The sequence below is a fragment of the Pseudopodoces humilis genome, chromosome 15 (genome assembly GCF_049639895.1).
Source record: "Pseudopodoces humilis isolate 2021_Gansu_Grassland_sample_001 chromosome 15, ASM4963989v1, whole genome shotgun sequence".
Lineage (NCBI taxonomy): Eukaryota > Metazoa > Chordata > Aves > Passeriformes > Paridae > Pseudopodoces > Pseudopodoces humilis.
This window is the reverse complement of record NC_142214.1, coordinates 7,771,211-7,794,855: the sequence shown is the minus strand read 5'-3', so window position 1 is coordinate 7,794,855 and position 23,645 is coordinate 7,771,211. Positions and strand designations below refer to the sequence as shown.

Sequence of the window (23,645 nt, the reverse complement as noted above, 5' to 3'; positions counted from 1 at the left end):
GTTTCTTGGATGAAATTTTTCAAAACAGTCCTTCCAAACTGATTTTCATGGAAACCTCAAGCCCAAATAGTCTTTTCCAAGACCACAGAAGAAGCAGTGCACTCAGGGCTGCCCAGCCTCAGACCCTCCAGTGATTCACCCTCACAGTAGTTTCTCCCAGGTCACCGTTTCCAGAGTCTGATTAATGTCTCAGCAGTCTCTCACTGCAGCCTTTTTGCCTTATTTTGATCTGTCATTTCACAGCCCTGTAGCTCTATCTGAACAGGTGGAATATGGCAGATTCCTCTCATCATTTTAGTCTTTGTCAAACAACTATTTATAATTCACCATAATCTACGTATTTCTAGATTTTCCCCTAAGCATTCTCCTTTCTCTGATCAACAGCTGTATCTTACACCACTCTGTTATTCCTTCCCCCATTGCTGTCTGCCTTCCCAGTCTGTCCTGGGCATATGACGTGTTTGCTTCTTTGGGGTCTTACCTGGAGTTTCCTCTTCTGCTTTTGAAGTACTTCAACAATACTCATCAAAGTAAAACTAAGGACAAAAATTCCTGGTGTCCATTTGCTTGATTTTAATCATTCTGGCCAAATAACACCTGGGGAAATTCTGTCTTCATGCTGCTAGTATTTTAATAACATATATGTGTGGCAACAAGCTGCTTTGCAGGGACATCCAGTTTAGGTGGTGGTGGTGGTGGTGAACGTGAGCTCTCTGCTTCCTTGAAAACACCACAATTCATCTTTTAAAGGGTATTATCTTCCTTTACCTTACTGCTATTAACACTGGTAGAGAACAATTATCCTTCCAGGGGATCTGCCATCATTGGTGCTTGCTGCACCTTGCCTCTCCTTCCCCGAGTCTATCCCTTCCTGAACTGCTGTCAGCTCCAGTGGATGGAGCACCCTCCTGCTCCCAGCCTCTCCAGTGCTGACAGCACTCTTTGCTGGCTAGACCATGATCCTAGGGCAGCTGGAGTGCAGGAAAAGGTTCCTTTTCACCAGCTTCTAGTACTGGCTCCAGTCCCACAGTCCTTTTTATAAGTTCCCATTTAATTACTTTCTGTACTTTCTGAGCCCATTCCAAAACAAGACTATTGCACTTTCTAAGACAAGACTTCCTGGAGGTTGAATCTTTCCAGTTCAGGCTCTCAAAGGCCTAGGATCGTAGAAGCATTTGTGGTCACTCACTTCACACACAAAACTGAAAGTTTCCAGGTCCAAACCCATTAAAAACAGAAAATCACATTTTATTTGCCAGCTCCAAAATCATTAAAAACAGGGAAAAAAAATCACATTTTGTTTGCCATAAAGTATTGATTTGTCACCAAAAAAAATAAACCAGTATAAAACATAAACCAAGGTATGCAGCTTGGGCAAGAAAGCCACTATCCACACTCCTTCATGTCCAGAAAAAGTAAAAAAGCCCTGAGAGGAAGTGACAGCTGAACACGTTGCTTCATTGTTCCCAAGGAACCACTATCACAGTGAGAGAGGTGTTCCTCAGCACACCAAATGTATTCATTCTCTCCCTGGTCTTTTTTCACCCCTTTATCAGGATTCACTTGTATTACAAGTGAAGTCAGTTTCTCTTCACCCAGCCTCCTCCTGCCTATGTAGATGCTCAAGTTCGTGTTCCCAGCTGCATTACAAACTTCATAACTTTTCATTAATCTCAAGATTTCAGCAAATTTTGGAATAAACAGCACTACAAGGTAGCTGTAACCTTCACTTTACTTAAGTAAAGTTCTGCTTCTTTTGGCCGTACCGTAACACTGTTTGGATCTTTGAAAAAAAGCACTTGGGGTCTCCTTTGGAAGGGAAAACCCAAATCTGAGTAAAAGAAGCAGAAAACAACCTGATAGGTAAAGCATTGATGACAGTAGGAGAGCAGACAAACCAGAATTCATTGGTTGCTCTTTCATTCTGCAGAGCTTAATGACAGAATATGCAAACATGAGGTTTTTGAATTAAAGACAGATGAGCACTGAGCATGGGGCATGACAGAGAAGATAGCTCTTTAGGGATCCCAAGGGGAATAATGAGAAATAGAAAGCAGCCTGCTTTTCACCATGTTTAAGCCTTATTTCCTGTGATGGCAATTTTTTGCCACTCAATATTTATATTTGTTTAGACAACACACACACACAGCATACTCAACATCAAATCCTGAGCAGCCTCTCACCACACTGAGCAAGCCGTAGACAGAGAAGAATTGCTCATGTTCCCTGAGTTCCAGTGCCAGGCAGCAGCACACTCATTCCCCTCTGCTGACTGCACACCCCCAGGGTGGCAGAGCACAGCAGAAGGCAGCAGCTGCACCTCAGGGCACACACACACACACACACACACGCACACACAGTACCTTTGGGCTCCAGCTGGGGAGCACAAGAATGTCTTTACTCTCCTCCACACCTGTATCTGCAGTCCAGCTGGATACCAGTTGGATGGGGTTAAGCATGCCCAGTCCAGCAACCTGGGGAGCCTGCAATGTATTATCCTGCCCTCTCAACTTCTCACATATCTGGTGAGATCTCAGTGCCTAATTGATGTGTTCCTCCCCAAAGACTAAAGCACTAAAAATAAATATGACTCGCTTTCATTTGGGGGCTGGATTTTAAAGGGCAGGGGTGTTGACTTGCCTTTTTTTTTTTCTTTTGTTTTTGCCTAGTCCCTTTCCAATATTAAAAGACAAAACCCACATATATGCTAAAAAACAGTCATCCAAACAGCCGTCTCATTGTTGCTTGTATACAAAGGCAGACACAGTGGGAATCTCATGCTCTTTTTTCTTCTTGGGATCCACAATGTGGCTATACCGTTCCCCTCGGTGACGTTCCAGGTAGGGGCCCCAGTTTGCTGCAGGCCGGCAGCAGCTGACAAGGCGCTGGAAAGCAAAACCAAGAGGCATTTCATGTCGTACTTTAGTCCAGGCTACTTTTAAAACTCAGTAAAATTACAGCTCTAGATATGCACTGCAACTCAACTAATCACCAAAGTTGTTTAAAATCATTCCAAATATCTTTGCAATCAGTGGGTTCTGGACACTGAAGTCAAAGAACAGGGAAAGCTGTGACTAACAGAACAGTTTGGGAAAGCTCACCAAGAGCAGAATAGCTCAGATCTGTCACTTGCTTCTGTGAGGAATGGGAGGCAAAATTCCTGAAAATTATATGGGGGTAGAAAGCAATAGAAATTCTTCAGAGAATTTAAAGCTGGAATAGCAACAGAACTGATGAAAAATCTCTGAGTGGTGTGTGTGCACTCCCAGAGAATTAGACTATTTTCTTATCAAAACATGATAGGGTAGATGCACCTTTGAAGCAACTACCAGAGATAATGTTTTGGTCCAAAACTCCAGTTGAAAAACACATCAAAGTAGTTTATGTGTTGGAGAAGAAAGCACAGATGGTCTTAATAATACCAAAGAAATTAAGATTTGAGGCTATGACAGCAGGGTTATAAGGGTCTTTTGCCCTTACCTGAACAAGGTTTCCTTCAGCTTTATATATTTTTACAATAGCAACAATAGGAATCCAGATGACACAGAAGATGATCATGCACCAGCCAACAGCAGTTCCCCAGGTTGGGTATAACACTGAGCCATAAGTGGGACTTGAAAATGTGACCAAAGACCAGATCAAAATAGCCTAGAAAAAATGGTAAAAACAATAAGAGGGAAAAGCAAGTTTCCAGCAACATTGAATTTGCACTGCTTCCAAGTTGGTTTAATAAAAAGAAGAGCTGTCTACAAGTTCTGCACAGTTCCATCTTGCTTTCTGAGTGTGAGAACAGTTGTGCAGGCTTTGATGTCAGTCATCACCAAACAGCAAGACTGAGGGGCAGGACTGAAAAATGACACTGAGGTGCACTGAGTATATCTGTGTTTAAACATAACTTGATCTCTGGGGTCTCTTAAAATCTTATGTTAGATAATACATATGTTGCTGGCTGAACCCGGTACCTTTCTCTATATGTTTTATGTATTCCTGTGTTCCATTATTTACAGCAATACAGGAAAGAATCTAAGATAAGAAATTGGCAAATACCGCTTCAGAAATTGGATCATTTTAAGCAGCATTTTCTAAACAATAGTCTGGACAGATTACAGGTAATGTGCTGTCCAGAGTGACTTGCCACTGCTCCTGGACTGAGGATGTTAATAAATTCTGTCATAGTAACATAATCCAGCAATCTACACTCACAATCAGAAGTACAGGAGTAACAAAAAACAGACATGCAACAGGACATTAAAAGGTCTCAGACAGCCGAACACCTGACCCAAAAATGGGATTTCCTTCAAAAGGCTTTCAAACCAATCTCAGTCTAAAATTAAGATAATCCAGCTGCCAAGGCAGAGAATCTAGTTGCTCTGTGTTAGTCCTTGGGAGTGTAGACCCAGCTCAGCAGTAACTGATCTCAAGCTCCAGCCTCTCCTGGAGAGGATCAAAGGAGGAGGGAATGTATCAAAAAGCAGAGACAGCCCATAGTTCACTTCACTGGCACAGCTATGCCCCATCTTTATACACAGAGCCTGGGCAGTCAGCCCTGAATTGTCACACAGAAATATTGAGTTACTAAGTTCTGTCATCCAGTCATGTGCACGCACCATTAACAGCATAGGAGTGATGAAAAACCAGCATATTCTCCACCACAGCCAGAAGAAACGGCTCTTCTTTCCAATCATCATTTCAATGTCTTCGATGAACCTGTTTCCTCCTGTTGGAACACAATCATGGGACTTACTGTAAAGCAGGTACCTCTCTTGCAGCTGGGGTTACTCAAAAGTGATCAAAAAAAGGCAATGATCAAGGACAGTTTATCCAGTTCTGCATTAATTATTACAGGGGTTTTTTTAATTGTACTACTATTCAGATGGTTAACTTCTAAATTCTCTACTGCAGTTTTTAGTATTTAATATCCCTGGCACTGCTTAAGGCCAGGCTGGATGGGGCTTTGAGAAACCTGGTCTAGTGGAAGGTGTCCCTGCCCATGGCAGGGAGTAGGAACTGGGTGATCTTTCAAGTCCTTTCTATGCCAAAACCATGCTGTGACTCCATGATATACACTGTTCCAGGGATTGCTTAGTTTAATTATATATTTTCAATGCAAATAATTTACCATAAATGTAGACGATGCCTATTATCTCCAGGACGGCTGAAATAAGAATTCCCCATCCAGCACAGAAGTGATCTATTAGGTTAACCCAGTAAATTCCTGCCTGCAAAACAAACATTAGAGGTTAAAAATTGAGTAGTAACATATTTATGCAAATAAAATAAGATGCCTTTGTTGAAGACAATTTAACTAATCACAACTCTGGGTTTTTAAGTTCACAGTTCTCCAGGTCTCACAGATTTGTGAATATTATTTTCTTTAAATCCCTCTGTGTAAAGTTGAAAAACATGTGTAACAAAATACTACAGATGCTAAAACCAAGATCTATGTATATGCAGAGCATACACAAACAGCTGAGGGCAAGATTTGAATTTGGAGCTTACAGGAATAAAGCTGGTGCTGAAGTTTTTATACTAAGCTACAGCAATAGCTATACCAGTTACCAGTTCTGGGAAGTCTATCCTCCTATATGCACAGCTTCTTTATGTGGTTAAACATCCCACATACCACAGCTTTAAACACCAGCATGATTGCAACAGCAGGATCACAAAGTAGGAATCAATTTCTGAGCCATTTCACACTCTCATGTACTAAGTCCCTTGCAAGCTTCCCCACCACCCTATTTCATAACTTATGTACTTTGCTTGACCATACAACTCACTACTCACCACAATTACCTCCTTCACATTCTCAGTCCAGTTACACACATAAATCTGCATTTCTAGATGGAGTAATTGCAGTGAACCTTTATAGTCTTAAAAGCAATTGCCTCAAGAAACTTTACACAGTATACTTAAAATTCCTTTTCTGTATGTCTATTTATGTATATACACAAACACAGGAGAAGTAACCATGCAATCTACAGATGCTCAGGAGTCAATGGGTTTTTGTTACATGAATAGGCCATTCCTCAATTCCTGTCGTGTTTGGTAGTGAGTTCTGAACAAAAAGATCCCATCAGCATTTATTAGCAGTACTCAGTGTGCCGCGGACATGTTGTATGCATGTACTTGTGATTACACAAATTCCTGAGCTGAGGGAAGATAAATCAGGCTAATAGTTCTAAAGGCCTTCTATTTAAAACCATGTCTCTGTTCAATAATCATAGAAAACCTTAGGTTCCTCAAGCTTTCCCTGAGAATTTCTTACTTGCATCCAGAAACAATGACAAAATTCAAGGGTCTCTTAGACTGATCCATAAAGACAGGAACAATGGGAAAGGGTATTTTGATTTGAGTTCATCACTTGCAGCATAACTAAACTCAACTACCAAAAAAAACTTAATTTCTTACCTGAGTAACACAGATAAGCCCAAGTAAAAAGAGCAGTGCACACAGACCTAGGGTTACAGGCAGTCTTAATTTTCTCATCACTCTGGGACATATATCTTGAATGGTGGTTGTAAGTGTTTCTGCAAAGGAAGAAGTAGGGAGTTTGAGCAGCACAATTAAAAAAAAGATAATGGTCATTTGAAAAGCCATGTGTCACTTAAAACCCCACTCACCTATGGTGGCAAACTGGGAGTCAAGGCCCAAGAGCAGGAGCATGAAGAAAAATAAAAAGGACCACAGAGGAGAAACTGGTAACTTGGAGAGAGCCTCTGGGTAGGCTACAAAGGCCAGCTCAAACCCTGGAAAGTAGTGGAAAGAAGGAGGTTATTGTCATGCCTTGGCCAAAGCAAGTCCCAATACCAGCAGTGTGACCATGAGCCTACCTGAGTCCACGACCTCTGAGACGGGTCTCTCGGACACAAATGCCATGTGTCCCAGGATGGAGAATATTGCAAACCCAGCAAATATGCTGGTGACACAGTTGGTCACACAAACTATTATGGCATCTGAGTAGCAGTTGTTGTGGAACCTGTTGTATGAAGACAAAGCAACAAGCCCACCCCATGCTACAGACAGGGAGTAAAATATCTGGGTGGCTGCATCTTTCCAAACCTACAGAAAGAAAGAACATGAGAATTATTGTATTACTTACAGTACTTATCATAAACATTTAAACATGTAATATCATAACATTTTAATTCATTCATTCATAAACATTTTAAACATGTCCTCTGTTGAAGCTTAAGGGTATTTTTTTTTTCATTCAGCCTGTATATCTAATCCTATTTCATATGGATTTTAGGGAGGATAGAATATAGCACACTGGTGATTTTGCAGTCTCAATCACAAACACTATCTCTAGGATCTCCAAAGGTCACGTCCCAAGCATGCTGCCAAATACTTAAATCTTATTGGACTAACCCTGAAGAAGAGATTCAATTTGTTCACATAGGTGGGTTGTTGAGATATGAATCTTGGAACAGAGCCAACAAATAAGGACAACCAGGACTGGCTGCAGGAGTGAGAGCTTCCCTGTACCCTCCCACTTGTGTGACCCAGACACACCATGACCCAGACAAACCACTTCTGATGTAGACCCTCAGCTAGTGCCAAGTACTCACATAAGTACCACAAATAAATATCACTTTGATACACTTGCTTTTGATAAAGCTGCAATAATAATCCAGAACAAAAAAGTCCCGGCTTTCTTTGCACGTGGTGCCCTTCCTGGTCTGCCTAATCACCCAAGGTAATTTCCCAGGCAAGGCGTTGTCTGAATTTCAAACTCAGGGATCCCTTCAACCTTAAGATAAAGTCCCTTAAAATTATCAGCAAGAACTTTCTCAGCAGGTCTTGCTAAGATGAAGCTCCAGCATGACCCCCAAGAACTGTTTAGAGGCAATAGCACAGTTGTCATCACCAGTGTGGCGGGGTGGGGAAGAAGAAGGTGACTGTCTTTCAGTTTGAGAATAGCTGGTATAGGAGCTGGGACTTCTTACACAACCAGCTGCTGATACAAAATACAGGGCAGGAGCTGAAGCACATGACTGGATAAAAAAGAAGCAAGCCCACATAACCAGGGAAGTGTGACACACTTCTGGGGCTGATGCTACCTCTCACCTCTGCCTCCATCAGCTTGGTGATGTTGGACTGGCTCCCAATGTAGTATTCAATGCCATCCAAAGCACCTTCCAGGGTGGCACCTCGCACCAACAAGATGAGCAGGATGACATATGGGAAGAGTGCAGTAAAGTAGACAACCTGCAGAAGGATGGGCAGGGACACACATTAGGCCTGAGGGGATCCACAGACCTCTATGCAGGAAGACTGGACAGGCTTTAGGCTAAGGTCTGGTACAAAAGGAAAACAGGCAACCAGAGAAGTGAACACATGCCAGCCACCAAACCATCTGGCTTAGCTGGTTCTGGAGCTGCATTCCAGCAGAAGCAGAAGGCCCAAGCCACATATCCACATTTCAGATAGCACTTGGCCAGTTTCAGAAATGCATTTTTCTAACATGATTTACTGCTGTAGCAAGGTCTGGACTCAACTACCCCAGACATCTCTTGCTAGGTAATGCTTCTAGCAAGTGCAATCTGAAAGCCAGGAAAAACAAGGTGACTGGGGTGGAATTATCTCCTGAGGAGCTCCCTGCTATTCCCCACACCCCTTCTCCCACTCCCAAAAAAAAAAAAAGAAAAAGAAAAAAACCCCAAAAACTAAAACAAAAGTCACTGCTCTGGAAGCTTTCTTTACAGGAACAAGGACTTTCAGATTCTCTCAGACACAGATCTATTCTGTTGTTGTTGTAGCACAATGGGACCAAGGCCAGCAGGAGAGTTATTGTCACACAGGCTATATTCAACAATACTCTGGTTTCCTGAGTCTTAGTTTCAGTGTTATGAAGACAGGTAATTGACCCAGTACTACTGGTTCCACCAGGCCAGAGCATTGCACCATCATGTGGCGAGTCTGACATTTCTGAAGACCTCCTTCACGCTTGCCTAGAATGGACAATTCTCTCTGCTTTTCATCTGCCTTGTTCCTGCCCAGCTAGATCCTTCCTAGTCCCACCTTACTCTCCAAAGAGGATTATCTTTGTGCCAGAAGTGACAACAGAAAGAGCCAACTGCCAGGAACCCAAAGAACACAAGATTAAGAGGAGCCATGCAACCAAATAACTGAGGCTGGGAAAGCACACATACTCCACCCCAAAGCACTGAAACAAGGGCAGAAAGCTCCAAATAGAAAGCAAAACAGGAGACATCACACTGAGCAGAGGAAAGCAGGCAGCAAGGAACCAAAGAAAGGCACAATGACAGAAGGAAAAGGAGGGGGAAAAAGTCTGTGCAGAAAAGGTGAACAAAAGAACAAAGGCAACTGAGGCTGAAGAAGTAAATGATGGAGATGCAATATGAAGGTGAGAAAAGAGTATAAGGAGGAAGGAACAAAACCAAGAAAAGGGTCTCAGGTGAGGAAGGATGAAATTCAGCCTGCCTGAAGTCAAGCTAGCCCAAGAAAAACTCCAGACAACCATGCTGCAACTTGTGGAAATGGGAGCTCAGCAGAGACAGATTCTGAAAACAAGCATCTATGTACCTGTCCCTAAAAATCATTGCAGCTCTTAGGAACGAACAACATTTCACAATCTGGCAGGAACCTGCACACACATCTGCTCACAAGACCTGACCTGTATTGTCCAAACATCTCAACCAGACTGGAAGTGCAAAATAATCACCGGGTGTTCCCAGGGCGTGTGCCCATGTGTGCCATCACATGCACGCTTCCATCACGCAGCCCAGGCAACTGCTAAAACTCAGCTGGAATCACCGGCATGACAGCAAGATCCCAAAATACAGGGCAGCCTGGTGGAGTTGAGGCCCAGGTGTTAAATAATGGCTGTGTAATCAGCACCCTTACTCATATTTTATGTAAGTTATGAAGCCGAGGAGGAGGAAGGAAGCAAAATGCTGAGCCCAGCAGAGGGGTGTGTTAGGACTGCATCCTGCCTTGTGCTAAACCTCCCTGGGTCCAACTGACATTGGAAGAGCAGAATCAGGCCAAAAGTCATCTCCTTGCTCCTCCTAACATACCTTTCCAGAAGATTTTATTCCTTTAAACAGGGCAGCTGCAACAATAATCCAGGAGAGGAGGAGGCAGAGCGCCAGGTACCACACGATCCTGCCGGTCTCGTCCAGCCCACTCGAGCGCTGCAGGGTCACTTTGCTGAAAGCACACGACGCTCCCGTGAGGAGGGGTGAGCAGCACACACCCCCCTCCTCTTCAGCTACTTCTCAGGACAAAGTGAGCTGGTGTGTGCAGCTATGATGAGGCTCTGCAGCCTCTTCCAAGAGTGAGCAGTTAGAATTGCGTGACTGGCATTGAGAAATTGTATATTTAACTGCATTTTTCACCTCTTTTTGAAGACTACCAGCTCTCATCTCTCCATACATCTCAAGTAAGGCCCACCTAAGATATTCTGTGTTAATCATGAAATTCTGGCAGGAAGAGAAGAGCCCATAAGAATCAGTTTCCAGCAACCCAGGGAACATGAGGCCAATTGAGACCATGGGGCTATAAAGAAACAGCAATTTCACGACAGGCCCACATTCAGAATAAGGTGAATATATTTTACACAGTAACTCCTGAGGGAAAAAAAAATATTCTATACTACAATAAAAGATGCCAAGTAGTGCCTACCAGGACTCCAGAGAAGAGAACTTCATTAAATTGGAGTTTTTTTTTCAGTTGGTTGAAGGTTGACTCACTTGCTTCTCTTTCTATACATAATTTCTCTATAAAGGCCAACCTTATCAATTAAATTTTAAGTCCCCTCTCTAGTGATTTGCATGTCTGTGTCCCTTGACTAGATATTTTTCTGGACTGCAAGACAAAAATAAAAGGAACATCCAAAACCACAATGCATAAAGAATTATTTTTAGTAATTTCTTTAAAGTATTTACTTACTTCCAGTATTGCTCACTGGGAAATTGCACTGGCTTGTAGTTTATGGTGCCATTTAAACATGTGAGATTGTTGCTTGTGATGAATGTGTAGTTTGCATGAATGATTTCCCCATGCAAGGTTGCATTGCAGTCACTTACTGAAATCAAGAAAAAGGAATCAATAACACTGGGATGACTGTCATAAAAAAAAAATCAGCCCAATAGAGCAAATGTGTTTCCTAAGCAATAACAGCTTCAGTTTGCCTGCTAACAATATTTAGAAACAAACCTGAAATGTCACTTGCAGCTGTGACTTCTCTACTTGACTGTAAATCAAACCACCAAGAATCTGGTGTGCTCACTACGTTTTACTTATTCTCAAGAATACTTACAAAAATCAGAACTGAGCATAGTTAAAATTGTAGCCTTAGTTACTCTATGAAAACTTTAAACCAAGGTGACACATCTGGTACCTGGTATTAATCTTATTGTGGCAGAGGGCTTATTAGAGTGCTTTAAATATTTTCCTTGGAGTAGGGTTGAAGGAATGGAAACGGGTTGGGAATTTTTTGCCAGAACATACAATAAAAAGCACTTTATCAGCATTTACTGGAAATTCTTGTTGAAACCTATATCAAGACAGCTTCTTCAGTTCAGTTTTGTGTTCCCCCAAAACTTACAAATCACATGCTGAAATATTTTTTGTTTTGCCAATAAATAATCATTAACTTTTTGTTACATAAGACATCTTAGAAGAGATTTTCAGATATATGATTGAGATATATTTACATTAATACTGTAAACAATGTAATCCATCCTGATCTTGTCCCTGTTATTTTAATAATCACTGGTTACCAGGTAGGACATTTCCAGCTGCTAACTGCTAATTATCTCACCGAATTCACCTTTTGCCTTAAACTGGTCTGATACTGGTGAGGTAACAAGTGTTTGTCTCTACAACTGCTGCCAAACACAAGAACAATAGTGTGGAGATCCGTTCTAAAGAGTTAATGAAGTGTGAAACCAGTGCCTCAGCGGTGCTCAGGATTACCATAGCCACAGGGAAGGCAAGGGGCAATGAAAAAAAACTCGTTAAAATTACTGCAGTGGTTTGTCTCATGGAAGGAAGGTATTTTTTTTGCCGTGAAGCCCGATGGAATGGGAATGCAGTATTTCCAGGGATTGTATGTACTAGGAAAAAAGTTGGCATTTTAAAGGAGAAAAAAAGGATCCAACAAGGTGATTTCAGCCACTACTCTGTGGATTTCCCAAGCACCCAGAACTGGTGGCAGGGAAGTGGATAAGCATCACTCCTCTGTGTTCAGATGCAAAACTCCAGGAAGGACTTTTGAAGCCACCCGTAGTTGTCTTGCTCCTATCCTTTCACCCAGAAAACAGTCCAATTGCCAAAAACTATAATATTAAAATCCGGTAAGTAAGGTACCTATTCGTGTCTTGCTGCAGAATTCATCTGCCCAGGAAAAGCAGTCTGACCATGGCAGCACTTTTTGAAATGAGGCAAATAAGTAGTAGAGTGAATAAGCAATGATAACGTTGTAGTAGATAGTCACAAATGTTGAGATCATGACCATTGTGATGCCCACTCCTAGGAAAGAAGATGTTAAGACATTAACATTGTTAAGACATTGTTATTAACATTGTTGAGACATTGTTATTGACATTACTGTACTAAAACACAATGTCTTAACCACCCCAAACTCTGGTTGCAAAAAACCCCCCACCAAAACAAACAGCCTTCACTTGACTTTTAAAAGAAGGCTACTTGGCAAGAAGTTGAAGTTGGTTTTTGTTCAGTTAAAATATTTTTTAACAGCAAACAAACAGTGAAATTTTCAACCAATGAAATGATGGATATGATCCAAACTGACCCTCTCAAACATGATTTTGAAATAAGAGTTTGAATCAGGGTCGTAGAAAAATTGGACTATTTGCAAAGTCTAAAGGAGAAATTCAGTATTTTGTTCTCTCCCCGTTCAGAGGGAAACTCAGTAAAATAAAACAAACTGTACTAGGACTGCCCAAGCCTTTTTAAAGATTCCACGGTAATGAATGCTTTAAACTACAGTAAATCTTGCCAGTATTACTGTTCTCCCCCTTGTTAAAATTAGTTTTGTTCTGTGAGTTAGGGAAAGTCTGACAAACTGTACCAATCATCTTAGAAACGATATTTAAGTTTCTGTCTTCACAGACACATAAAAAATACACAGTTTAAAAACTTTAAAGATAAACACACTGCTTTCATGAAAGTGTCTTGTGCTGCAGAACAGAGACTGGCAAAAAGAGAGAACGTTGGGGCAACCAGTTTCTGTAGGTGACAAGCAAAATTCTTGTTGCATCAGAAAGAAACTTCCTTGTTCCTACGTTAACTCCTCTGGTAGATTAAGGCAAACAAAACCATTGCATAGTCCTTAACACCCCAGGACTGGGATGGACAGGTGTGAGTAAAACACATGGTTGATTGTTTCCAAACAAATCTCCCTGAAATACAAACCCTCCCGGACACAAGCTACCACTACAGCATGCAACAATTTCTCTTATCTCGAGAGGCACCTCACTTTACAAAGCCAGAGTCTAGGCTATTTTATCACACCAGCAGATGACTCCCAAGGCAGCTGCTGGATGATTGTGCACACTACAGCACAGAGCACCCAGACCTGTGTGCCTGTGCCCGCACTGGCAGCCAAATACAGAATTAATCCATCTAACACAATTGCCTTGCAAGCTACACTGGATGTGAAGCATAAAGAAACAGCAATAAAGTCAGCTTGTAAAATTTATTTTCAATCTGTTGCACAAGGTACACTGGTTGTTTTACTGAGGTTTTCCCTCACACAGCAGAACAGGGATATTTCATTCTGCCTGGGCAGCTGGAGTGAGGCTGATGCGCTGCTTAACACTGGAAGAATCATTGATAAAACCTTTCATAACCAATAACCTTTTTGGGGAAATCTTTACTCAACGTCTGTTTATTAACTGAACAATGAGGAAGTATATACCTGGAAACATAACACTGACCCTGTAACACTGGGAATAGCTGCTACACGGATGTTGGTGTCTCAGAATCAGTAACTTCATGAAGAAATCATTAATTCACAACAGTTTATTACTGGAATAAAAAAGATTTCAGGAAACATAATAAAACCTACCTTGAAACAATGGTAGTATTCTCCAGATGGAAACTGGCCCTAGACTGGCAAACTGTCCCAGGGAACATTCCATGAAAAATAAGGGCAAGCCGGCTAATGCCAACATTAGAGTGTAGGGTATTAGAAAAGCACCTGAGATAAGAAGGTGAAAAGCACAATCACACAGAGAAAGCAAGGCATCTTTCAGCATTTACCACGATTTAATCACATTTTATACTCCCCTTTCCCCCCTGCTCAAATACCCCACTGCAGGGGCTTTTTTTCAAAATAGAGAGATTCGTTTCTAAGTCCTATTTTCTATAAGACTAAATAGTACCTGCAATGAAGAGACACAGACTGTCAGAACTGCTGATTTAAAAAGAATGGCTTCTTATAGAAAGTAAATTAATTTTCCAAAAACTTGATGAAAAACTTATTGAAGATGTGCTCTAATACAAGCAGGAACAGCGCTCAGCTGTGGGCACCACCAGCCTTCTCCACTTTCTATTTAATCTTACAGCTTTTAACTTAAAGAGGAACAGAACCATTCCTGTGTGTACTTAGCTGTGTTTTGCAACTGCCCTGTTAAGCAGCTACTGGACATCAAAGCATGAAGATTATTTTCTATGGTTGGCTGAGTCCTGTGTCAAACATCTCAGGATGGCTCTTGTTCAAGCCCATTTAATAGTGCATGCTAACCTGATATCAGTGAGCACCCTGTTCTGTGAAAGGGACTGGCACTTCTTTGTTTGTGCACAGAAGACAGGGAAAGCGAGAGCACAGGTTTCATAAACACAACACGATATCCCTGCAGGAATCTGTCCTGATCACTCTCAGTGAATTTAAAGCAATCAAGGACCCAGTTCTGCAAGGAGCTGCAAATACCTGATGTAATTTCACGAAGCAAATTGTCCCAGAGAATTAACTGGATTACTCCTGTGTTTCGAAACAAGGACGTAACAGTTGTCTTTATCAATCATGGGCAAGGGGCACAGAAAAGGATGCAAGCAGCAGCACGAATGTGCTTTAAATGCAAAGTCTCTGCTGCAGCAGATAAAGGAAAAGATCTAGTCCAAGGGCCAACATCACAACTTATTTTGTTTTCGCAATTTTCTTCAACAAAACTGTAAGTAATGCAAACCAGCCAATCTCAAGCCAATAAAAATTCTGTACTGAAAATGCCTCCTTATGTTCCATGTGCAGCTGTGTGGGCTGTGCTGCCTTTACAGTCCAGAATTTGACTTCAAAGACTGTTAGGGCAAATAGGAACATATAAGTAAGTTCTCTGCAGTTACTATTTACACACTCTTTAACTACCAGTGGTAGCCTGGCAAGTAGATAAAACTCTGGACTACAAGCCAATGAAGCCAGTGCCTCTGCTTGGCTTTGCCACTAGTTCATTGTGTAAGCAGGTAGAGACGCTCTCTCTGTCTCACACTTCCCAAGTGTCTGATCTGGGTAATTATTGAGCTGTGATAATTATTCCAGCTTAGATTGTTTGCATGGAAAAACCAAGGTGCAGAGGGGATTCAGCTGTTCTCTATAAACATACCAGGTATGGTATATAACAAACTTACCAGGAGGTAAGCACTGGGGATGGAGAATAGCTGTTTACACAAGTAGAGGATTTTGGCACACAACAAAAAGGTACACATTGCTTATAAGTAATTCAGAAGAAGATGTAATTCTCAGGTAGAAAATTTGCAACTCAAACTAAATATTGTTTCCCTTCTCAGCTGGTACCCAAAAAGCCTCTTACTCTCCCATGAGTGGGGTCTATCCCAGTTCCCAAGGTGATGCTCACATCCAGCTTTGACAGAACATGCCCAGCCTCAGAGCTGGCCCTTGCAGCTTGCCTTCCTCTCTCCTGGGGATAGCAAGGTGTGCCCACCCGACCCTGCCATTCAGTACAGGTACCTCCTCCATTCTGGTAGGTGAGGTAGGGAAAGCGCCAGACGTTGCCCAGGCCCACGGCATAGCCCACCATGGACAGCAGGTAATCGCTTTTGCTGGACCAGTTGCCACGCTCCGAGTTCTCATCGTTGTCAGGGGCATCTTTTTCATTTGTCAAATTGAAGTCCTTGGAAGAGAAGAGGGAAGGCTTGTGGTCACCCACAAGGCAAGAAAGACAATCATATCCTCATAGTCATCCATCACATTCTCTGTCCAGATACGCACCTTGACATGGCTGGGCAGCCGCAAAGGGTGGGCATAGCCAGCTGGGCTGCCAATCCAGCTGCTCGCTGGCAGGACAGCACAGACCTGTGAGAGAGGGTCCCACCAGAGAGTCCAAACACCTCCACAGACAGTTTTGCCTTACTCCTGCTGTAGTCCTTTGTGCTGTCAGCTCCTGGGGGCAGCTCCAGGAGACTGCCCTATTCTGCCCCTGCACGTGCCCAGATGCCCCCATCCTGTTCAGATGTTCACATCAGCACAGACCTGTATTCCTACTTTAACAAACACCTGTCCTAGTGCCTTTCACACATGCCCAGGTGCTCATCCTACTACCTGTTTGGATCTCACCTACCCAAACAACTTCATACCTGCCCTCAGCTGCCAACCTACCTGCACCCTGCTTGCCGAGTGCCCTCTACCTGGGCACGTCCACAACCCACCTGCTCAGGTGCACCCACACTTGTTACACCCTCTCGCACCTGCCCGGGTGCGTCCGGCCAGCCTCACCCCGCCGCCTCACCTTCTTCTTGCCGCAGGACAGAAAGCCGGGCAGGCTGAGCATCCCCATTTCTGCCGCCGCCGCAGCCGCTCCGCTCTGCCCGCGCCGGCCGCCGCCCGGCCCTTTATCGTCCCCGCTGCCGCCCGCCCCTCGCTGCCCTGCCGGGAACCGCGGCCCCTGGGCTGCCCCACGGCCCGGCTGGGGCCGCCTCCCGCCCCCGGGGCAGCCCCTCGCAGCCCGTGCCCGCTTCCCCGCCCGCTGACCCTCCTCCGGCCCCGCGCCCACTTCCTGGGGAACACACACCTGCCTAACCCTGCCCGGCCACCTGCCCACTTCCCCTCCTAAACACCGCCTGCTCTCCACACACCTCCATCCCCGCCTTGCCCCGACCCACTTCCCCTGCCACCGACCTGCCTGGGCTCGCTCCCCCAGTCAGGGCTCTTCGGCTCTCATTGCACCCCTCTCTGTCACCCACCTTCATTTCTAGCGTGTCCCCCCCGCTCCTTCCCCTTTCCCTCCTCTTCCAGTGCCTACCCACACGTTCTCCTCCTTGCCTTCTACCTCCAGGCTGCCAGCTCCCCATCAAGCTGGCCCTCACCTGAGCAGCTGGCCCCGCTGGTCCCCGTGGCTCCCCAGGGAGCCGCTGCTGCCTCACCTCCTCTCCCTGCCTCGGACACCCCGCTCCAGCCCTACCTGCTCCACGCTGGAGGCCGGGAGAGACGCAGGAAAGCAAAGGGCACAAGGGGCTTAAACGCTATGGAAATTTCAGCTTCTGAGCACACCTTTCAGGTAGAGGCACAGAAAGGGCAGGTCATAAAAGCAAAGTCATCTCCAGAGGAGGAATTTGAGCAAAAGAACTAAGGAATCTTCTAAAGCACTTCCTGGCTTCAACCACCAAGGCAGCTGTGACGTTTCACCCTTTAGGGGAAGGGATGTCACAGTGACCTTCCCCAGGCATTCCATAAGGTCACACAGGACGACACTGGTCAAAGCACACTCTGTGTAGACATAAGGAGACACAGGCTGACTGGTTGTTAAATTGCTCTCCTCTATTTATAAATGGTCTTTTCCATGGCTCTTTCAGATCCACACCTTGACAAATACCCTTTTCTGTCCAAATTAGCTGGACTTATCAATTATCAAAGTGCTACCCAGCGTGTCTCAATCTAGCCATAACTAAGAGGCACACAGTGTGTGGGACAGCATCTGAAAGGTGGGAAGGTAAAATAAGATTGTATTTTATCAGCCTGTGCAGCAGGTTCTCAGGGAGACTTCTATTTTAGATACTGGAAAGATGCCAGAATACTATTATCTTTGGAAGAAAAAGCAAGTACAGGTGTAGTGTTCTGAAAGAACAAAGGCTTTGTGAGAAAATAATAAATAAAAATTAAAGAAAACACTCCTTTACAGGCTGCCTGCAAATTTGGAATTAAAGTGGCCAAGCTACAACACCAAAGTGAAGTTGGTTTTCTTTGGAGCAATACAAAACTCTATCAGATAAAGGATACACTGAGAAATTAGTCCTTATTCTTCTGTCTTTCTGAACTGTATGTAAACTAAAGGAGACTTTTTGACAATCCTGATCTGAGATAAGAATTTGAAATAGAATGACAGAATGTGATTTGACTTTGGGTTCTGGGTAACCTCAGTATGTGTGGATCACTATCTCACCAGGAAACAGAAACTTGCCAATGAACAATTCTGGGCCTAACAAAAGCTCCAAGTTCTCTTCCAAACTCATGATTCAGAACTGATTAGCAGCTTGTTTAGAAATGAAATTACATTAAAAACAACCTGTTAGCCAGAGCCTCTCCTTCCATACTAGGATTAAGCAAATGTGCTGCAGAGTCACTGCCAGTGTCATTCCCTCTCTGTAACTGAAGATGACTAAAAGTAAAACTATACTGGAGGGAACACTTCTCAGATGTGTTTTGCTTCTGACCATGTGAAAGTTTCGTTTGAAATGCATTTTCTGTATCTAAAGGAGAAAAGTAAATAGCACAGCACAGGGATAAATGCAGGGGTGAGCAGTGGAGAGATGAGTATCTGCAGAGAAGATTGTGCCTGAAGCAGGGCTGTGTTTCCCCTGGTAGCTATGCAGCTGAGCAGCACAGCAGCTCCACTTGCATTCGCTAGGGGCTGAGTCCATCAGGTTATCCCTGAAGGCTGGTTCCTCACAGCCACCCACCAGCCAGTCAGCCCTGGAATGTCTCAGCTAGGAACACAGAATTAGAGCCAACCAGAGCCAGTTTGGCTCCACCATGGATGAGATATCCCATCTCCTGACCAGCAGCCTAACTGAAGTCATCTTTCTAATTTGGATAGCACCCTGGATTACTATCAATTCCACTTACTGAATCTTCTGTTAATCCAATGGGGAGAAAAATTAATTTAAAAATAAATTAATTATAATCTTAACATGTTGAGAATACAGCAAACAATTCTGACATTTCCTAGGAGCAGTGAGATACCCGTGTTTTCCATTTGGTTGCACCAGTGCTATTATCAGATGTTGGGTATTGCCCTTAGCTAACACAAACTGCACTGGTGATACAGCAGATTGTGTTTGATGTGCTTATTTAAGAATATGATGAGTAAATTCTATTCTTAACCTATATCTTCTGCGATAGCAGTGCTTACTAATATTGGCACCTGGCACACACATCCAAAACTGATTCAGCAGACAAGGCTGGGGCTCATTTACCTCTCCCCTTCCCAACTGGCATGAGCCAAAGACCAGAAAACCCACTTTGCAAATCAATTTAGAATGCACTAAATCCTGGCAGGCCAACACACACAGACCAACCATCCAACAACAAAAAACCCCATACTGGACTTCAGGATCTTAGGAAGATGACCTAAATCATTTACCTGTCTAAAACCAGCATGTAATTACTCTCATCCAGAACTCAACAGCAATGTTACATTCTTTAGAGGAGGGGATCAGACAAGACTGCTGTAAACTGACAGGTGAAGCAAGGCAGTAAACTTAGAATGTTGGCTCCTGCAGCTGCAGGAATTATCCTCTCCTCTGCAGCTGAACAGAATCAAGCCCTACAGTTCACATTTAAATCAATGTTTTTTGCCTAAGAAAACATCAACCCTGATTTAAAGACAAAGTGATTAAAAAAGACAATTTCCTTGGTGTTGAACTGATCTACAGGCAACTTAGACCAAACCTCTACCACTAACTCCAAAAAAAGTATCAATCATTGGTGTGGTAGCCCATGAAAGCAAGGCAGCATTGTCTGTCTGGTGAGAAATGTCTTATTTCACTGTGAGCCTGCTGTAAGCAAGGTGGAAGTATATCTACAAGGAGGGCACATCAGGAAGTGGCCCCTCTGCTTAGAAGGCAGAATGGAGAGGTGATGATGGTGTTATCAGGACACAGGCAAATTACAAAGGGAATGGTTTCTGAAACAGTCATTTGTGACTTCAGAGAGGTCCTTGTGGAAGCAGACAGGGTTTAGAGCAAAACACAGTGTGGGAATTACTGACTGAAGAGGCCTCACGCCAATCCTGGCTTGCCTGGTTCTAATGGTCCCCATCCAAGAGTTTGTGCAACCCAGGTATGAAGCAAATTTTTCTCCCAACTCTGCCAATCCCTTCAGGGTGATGAGGTTTTGCTCATGGGAAAAGGAGCTGACATATTATATATCCTTTCTGGATCTATTTTCCTTTATCAGTTTTTGCTTTTCTGCATAACTGGGATGTTCATTGCTGCTGCTCAACAGCTGCCAGGACACACACATCTACTCAATATGGATCTCTACCCATGAATTTCTTCTCATTAAATAGAAATCCTGAAAAAACTTGATTCAGAATTTCTAAAGAAAGGGAACATTGAAAGTTTTCAGTAATGTGTGATGAGTTTGGTTCACTAACATAACAGTAAGTAATACATTCTGTTATGCATTATGTAATCATATTAAAGACCTGTATAGGCAATATCTCAATGAGGTGTTTAATCTGATTTTCCTCCAACTTCAGGACTTTTGGATTCATCTCTAAGGCCATCTCAGAGGTGAGAAATGCAGCAAGGTCACTCCTACTTGCCTCTATGTCTGCTATCAGAACCCAAAAGCAGCTGAAACCTCACTCATTTATCTCCTCACAATGGGACAGTTGCAAAAGCTACAAATGCAAAATGCTTAAGGCCTTCGAAGTAATGCTCATAGTATGGGTGGAGACTTGAAACTATATGGAAAGCAAATTTGCCTTCAGGCCTTTTCAGCAGGTTGAAGCCTGCAAATTATTATTATATGCAGTAATCAAGTTAGTGATGGGGAAGTTTTACATATGCATGTAGGAAAATTTACAAGGCAGAAATAAAATATATGAATAAGAGCTGAAAGGTTCTGCACTTTGCCTGGAAGATTTTGCTGTCCCAGCCACTCAAGAGGAAGCCACAGGTCTCCATCCACAAAATTAATAAAGGTGTTTTCATGACTCTTAGCAAGATGACAGTTCTGCATCCATGGTACACTAATCTCCACTTTAGTTGATTTTATTCAAGAGTTGGAATTGCTCCTCAATCTCTTCACCCTCTGACTAAAACTCTAGGATAACATGGTCTTTCTTGTATCACTGTCTCTCTCCAGTCCCTGAGAGCTCATCAATCTGCCAGAGATTACTGAAGTTGCCATACAGGAAGAAATGGTTGTTCTCAAACACTGAGCTCCATATAGAAAAAGGAGAAAAGCAACAAAGAGAGGACTAAATGGTGATAAAGGTCAAAGATGTTCAAATCACACAACCATCTGAAAATCTCTGCTGAAATCCAGACCTGCAATAGAGTTATCAAGGCACAGTGAACAACAGCATTTGTGGCCCAGTGCTCCTAATTCCCCCAGTTTTGCTTCCCTTTTTGGTACAGAGCATCTCAGTTCCCCGGGGATCACTGCAGCCTCGTGCCAAACAAACACCCAGGCCTTTCCAAGATGCATCAGGCAGGTGTCACTCTACCTGCCCCCTCCCTGACCATCCTAGAGGCAGGTTCCAAACACGTTCAACTTGTCTTTGAGCAACTGAAACGCGTTGTAAACACAAAACCTCGGGTATCGCATGATGGAAGACGTAACAACAGATACAACGAGGAAAAGGGAAGAGATAAAGTATGGGAAAATGAAAAACTGGGAGCATGCAATTATCAAAACTTAATGATCAGGGAGCACATAGGTGTCAGAATATAATGACTTTCCTATTAGGAAATATTTCAGAGGTGGGGCCAGTAGAAACTAAAGAGTCATTTTTAATTGAGTAAAATAAAGCCTAGGAGTGAGTACAGTAGTAATTTTCAAATATGCTGTACTGAGTTCATCAATCTTATTAGCAGTTTCATTTTTAAATTCTTCCCCAGCACTAAGTACCAATATTTCTGGCATTCAGCACAGCCAAGAGATGCTGGTAGGTAGTTTTTCTTTCCCAGCCCCCCAGTTCTATACTTTCTTGCTACTTGCTAAAAAGAAAAACAAAAACAAAAGCTTTTCACAGAAGATAACATAAATGCATATTCTTGAGAAGCTTTTGACTAAAAGAAAGGCTTTGAAATACAGGTATTGGCTATCACACAGCAAAAAGAAGACCTTTCAGCTCAGTCCTTTCCTTGAGGTAATTTTACATATTGACATGCAGTCTTGCCATGTGATAGCCAAGAGAATTATCTTTGTGATTGTCCTCCTTCACAAAAGGACAAAAGCCAGGTTGTTAGTCCTGCCCGATATCTTTGGAATGGAAATACCTCCATCAACACTTTCCTCGGTGTGATACCTGTTCCTGCAGGTTAACAATTACTCTTAGAAGGAGCTCATCCAAGTCAGTGGGGCTTCTCACGTAAAGAAAAACAATTTCACATCAAGTAGCAATCCCATAAAGTCACCTGTTGCAATAACGCGATTCTGAGTCCAAAACGAAAAAGCAAGATTTGCAGGGACACTAGAACAATTACTTAGCTGAGCATTTTCACAATTTGTAAAATTTAGAAATTTGTAAAATTTCACAATCTGGGGGGAAAAAAGGCATTTAAGTAATATTTATTTAAATACTAGAGGTATTAATATTATTCCTTCTGCTGTCGAGATCTCCTACAATTCTTTTCATCATTAGACTTAGAAATCCTTTCTAAAAGAAACTAGTCCTTTTACCTTTTTTCAAGGATGGTAGCAGAGGTACCAAGTATTTAATATAGTCAATATAGTATTTAATATAGTCAGAATTTAATAGGCTCAAGTATTTAACATAGCACAAGTTTAGCAGAGGGCATGGGGACTGCAGTGGTCACAAGCACCAGACACCATAATTTCTTTAGCTCCACCACAGGACCTCCTCCCCTCTAAAATCAGGGAGTCCATTTGCATTCCCCTTAAACAGGTTAGAAAGCTGACCACCCCAAAATGCTCCATAACTGCCTGGGGGAAAAAAAGTTTTAACAAAAAACACCATATGTTATTTTGCTATCCACAACACTCACCCTGGTTGCCACAAATCTGGTCACTCCCCTGGCATTCCATTCCAGGCCCTCAGGCTCTCTCCCTGTGGCTCAGGCTCTCCTGAGCAGCCCATCCTCACAGCCCAGACCATCCTTTTCCCCTGCAGTATCAGGAACAGCCATATCTGGCCCCAAAAGCCCAGAGAAAGGCTGGGTGGAAGGGATGGGAAGGCAACTCCCTGTTTCCCATGGCCCTGCCATTAGCGAGGCAGCAGTGGCAACACCTGCTCTGGGGTGGATCCTCTCAGCACACTCTCACCTGACCCAGCAGCCAAAGAGATGCCATTTTCTAATGAAACACTGATTTAACCAAGCCTCTCAGAACTCCCAACGCTGAGGATTTTCCGGACTTTGTCTGATTTCCTGTGCCTAAGTCAGGGCCCACAGATATTAAACGTGTCAGGCAGCATCTCAGCGTGAATCGTCTAGGATTACAGTTTTGGATT

The 23,645-nt window shown here is 43.1% G+C and overlaps 1 protein-coding gene across 2 annotated transcripts; it reads right to left on the bottom strand.

Moving 5' to 3' along the window:
* Window positions 1–1,227: 1,227 nt before the first annotated feature.
* Window positions 1,228–23,645, bottom strand: SLC6A14 (solute carrier family 6 member 14). Of its 2 annotated transcripts, XM_088062681.1 has the most exons (15): window positions 23,459–23,645; window positions 16,217–16,300; window positions 15,956–16,118; window positions 14,060–14,191; window positions 12,337–12,498; window positions 10,915–11,050; window positions 10,041–10,173; window positions 8,068–8,208; window positions 6,831–7,059; window positions 6,621–6,746; window positions 6,409–6,527; window positions 5,120–5,219; window positions 4,608–4,717; window positions 3,481–3,648; window positions 1,228–2,885 (listed from the first exon to the last, which is right to left on the bottom strand). In XM_088062681.1, the coding sequence occupies exons 1-15, from the start codon at window positions 23,483–23,485 to the stop codon at window positions 2,736–2,738; spliced, it is 1,980 nt and encodes a 659-aa protein (XP_087918807.1). In that variant the 5' UTR covers window positions 23,486–23,645; the 3' UTR covers window positions 1,228–2,735. The 2 variants fall into 2 exon arrangements, with proteins under 2 accessions (XP_087918807.1, XP_005526246.1); XM_005526189.2 differs by lacking the exons at window positions 16,217–16,300; window positions 23,459–23,645 and adding an exon at window positions 16,734–16,809.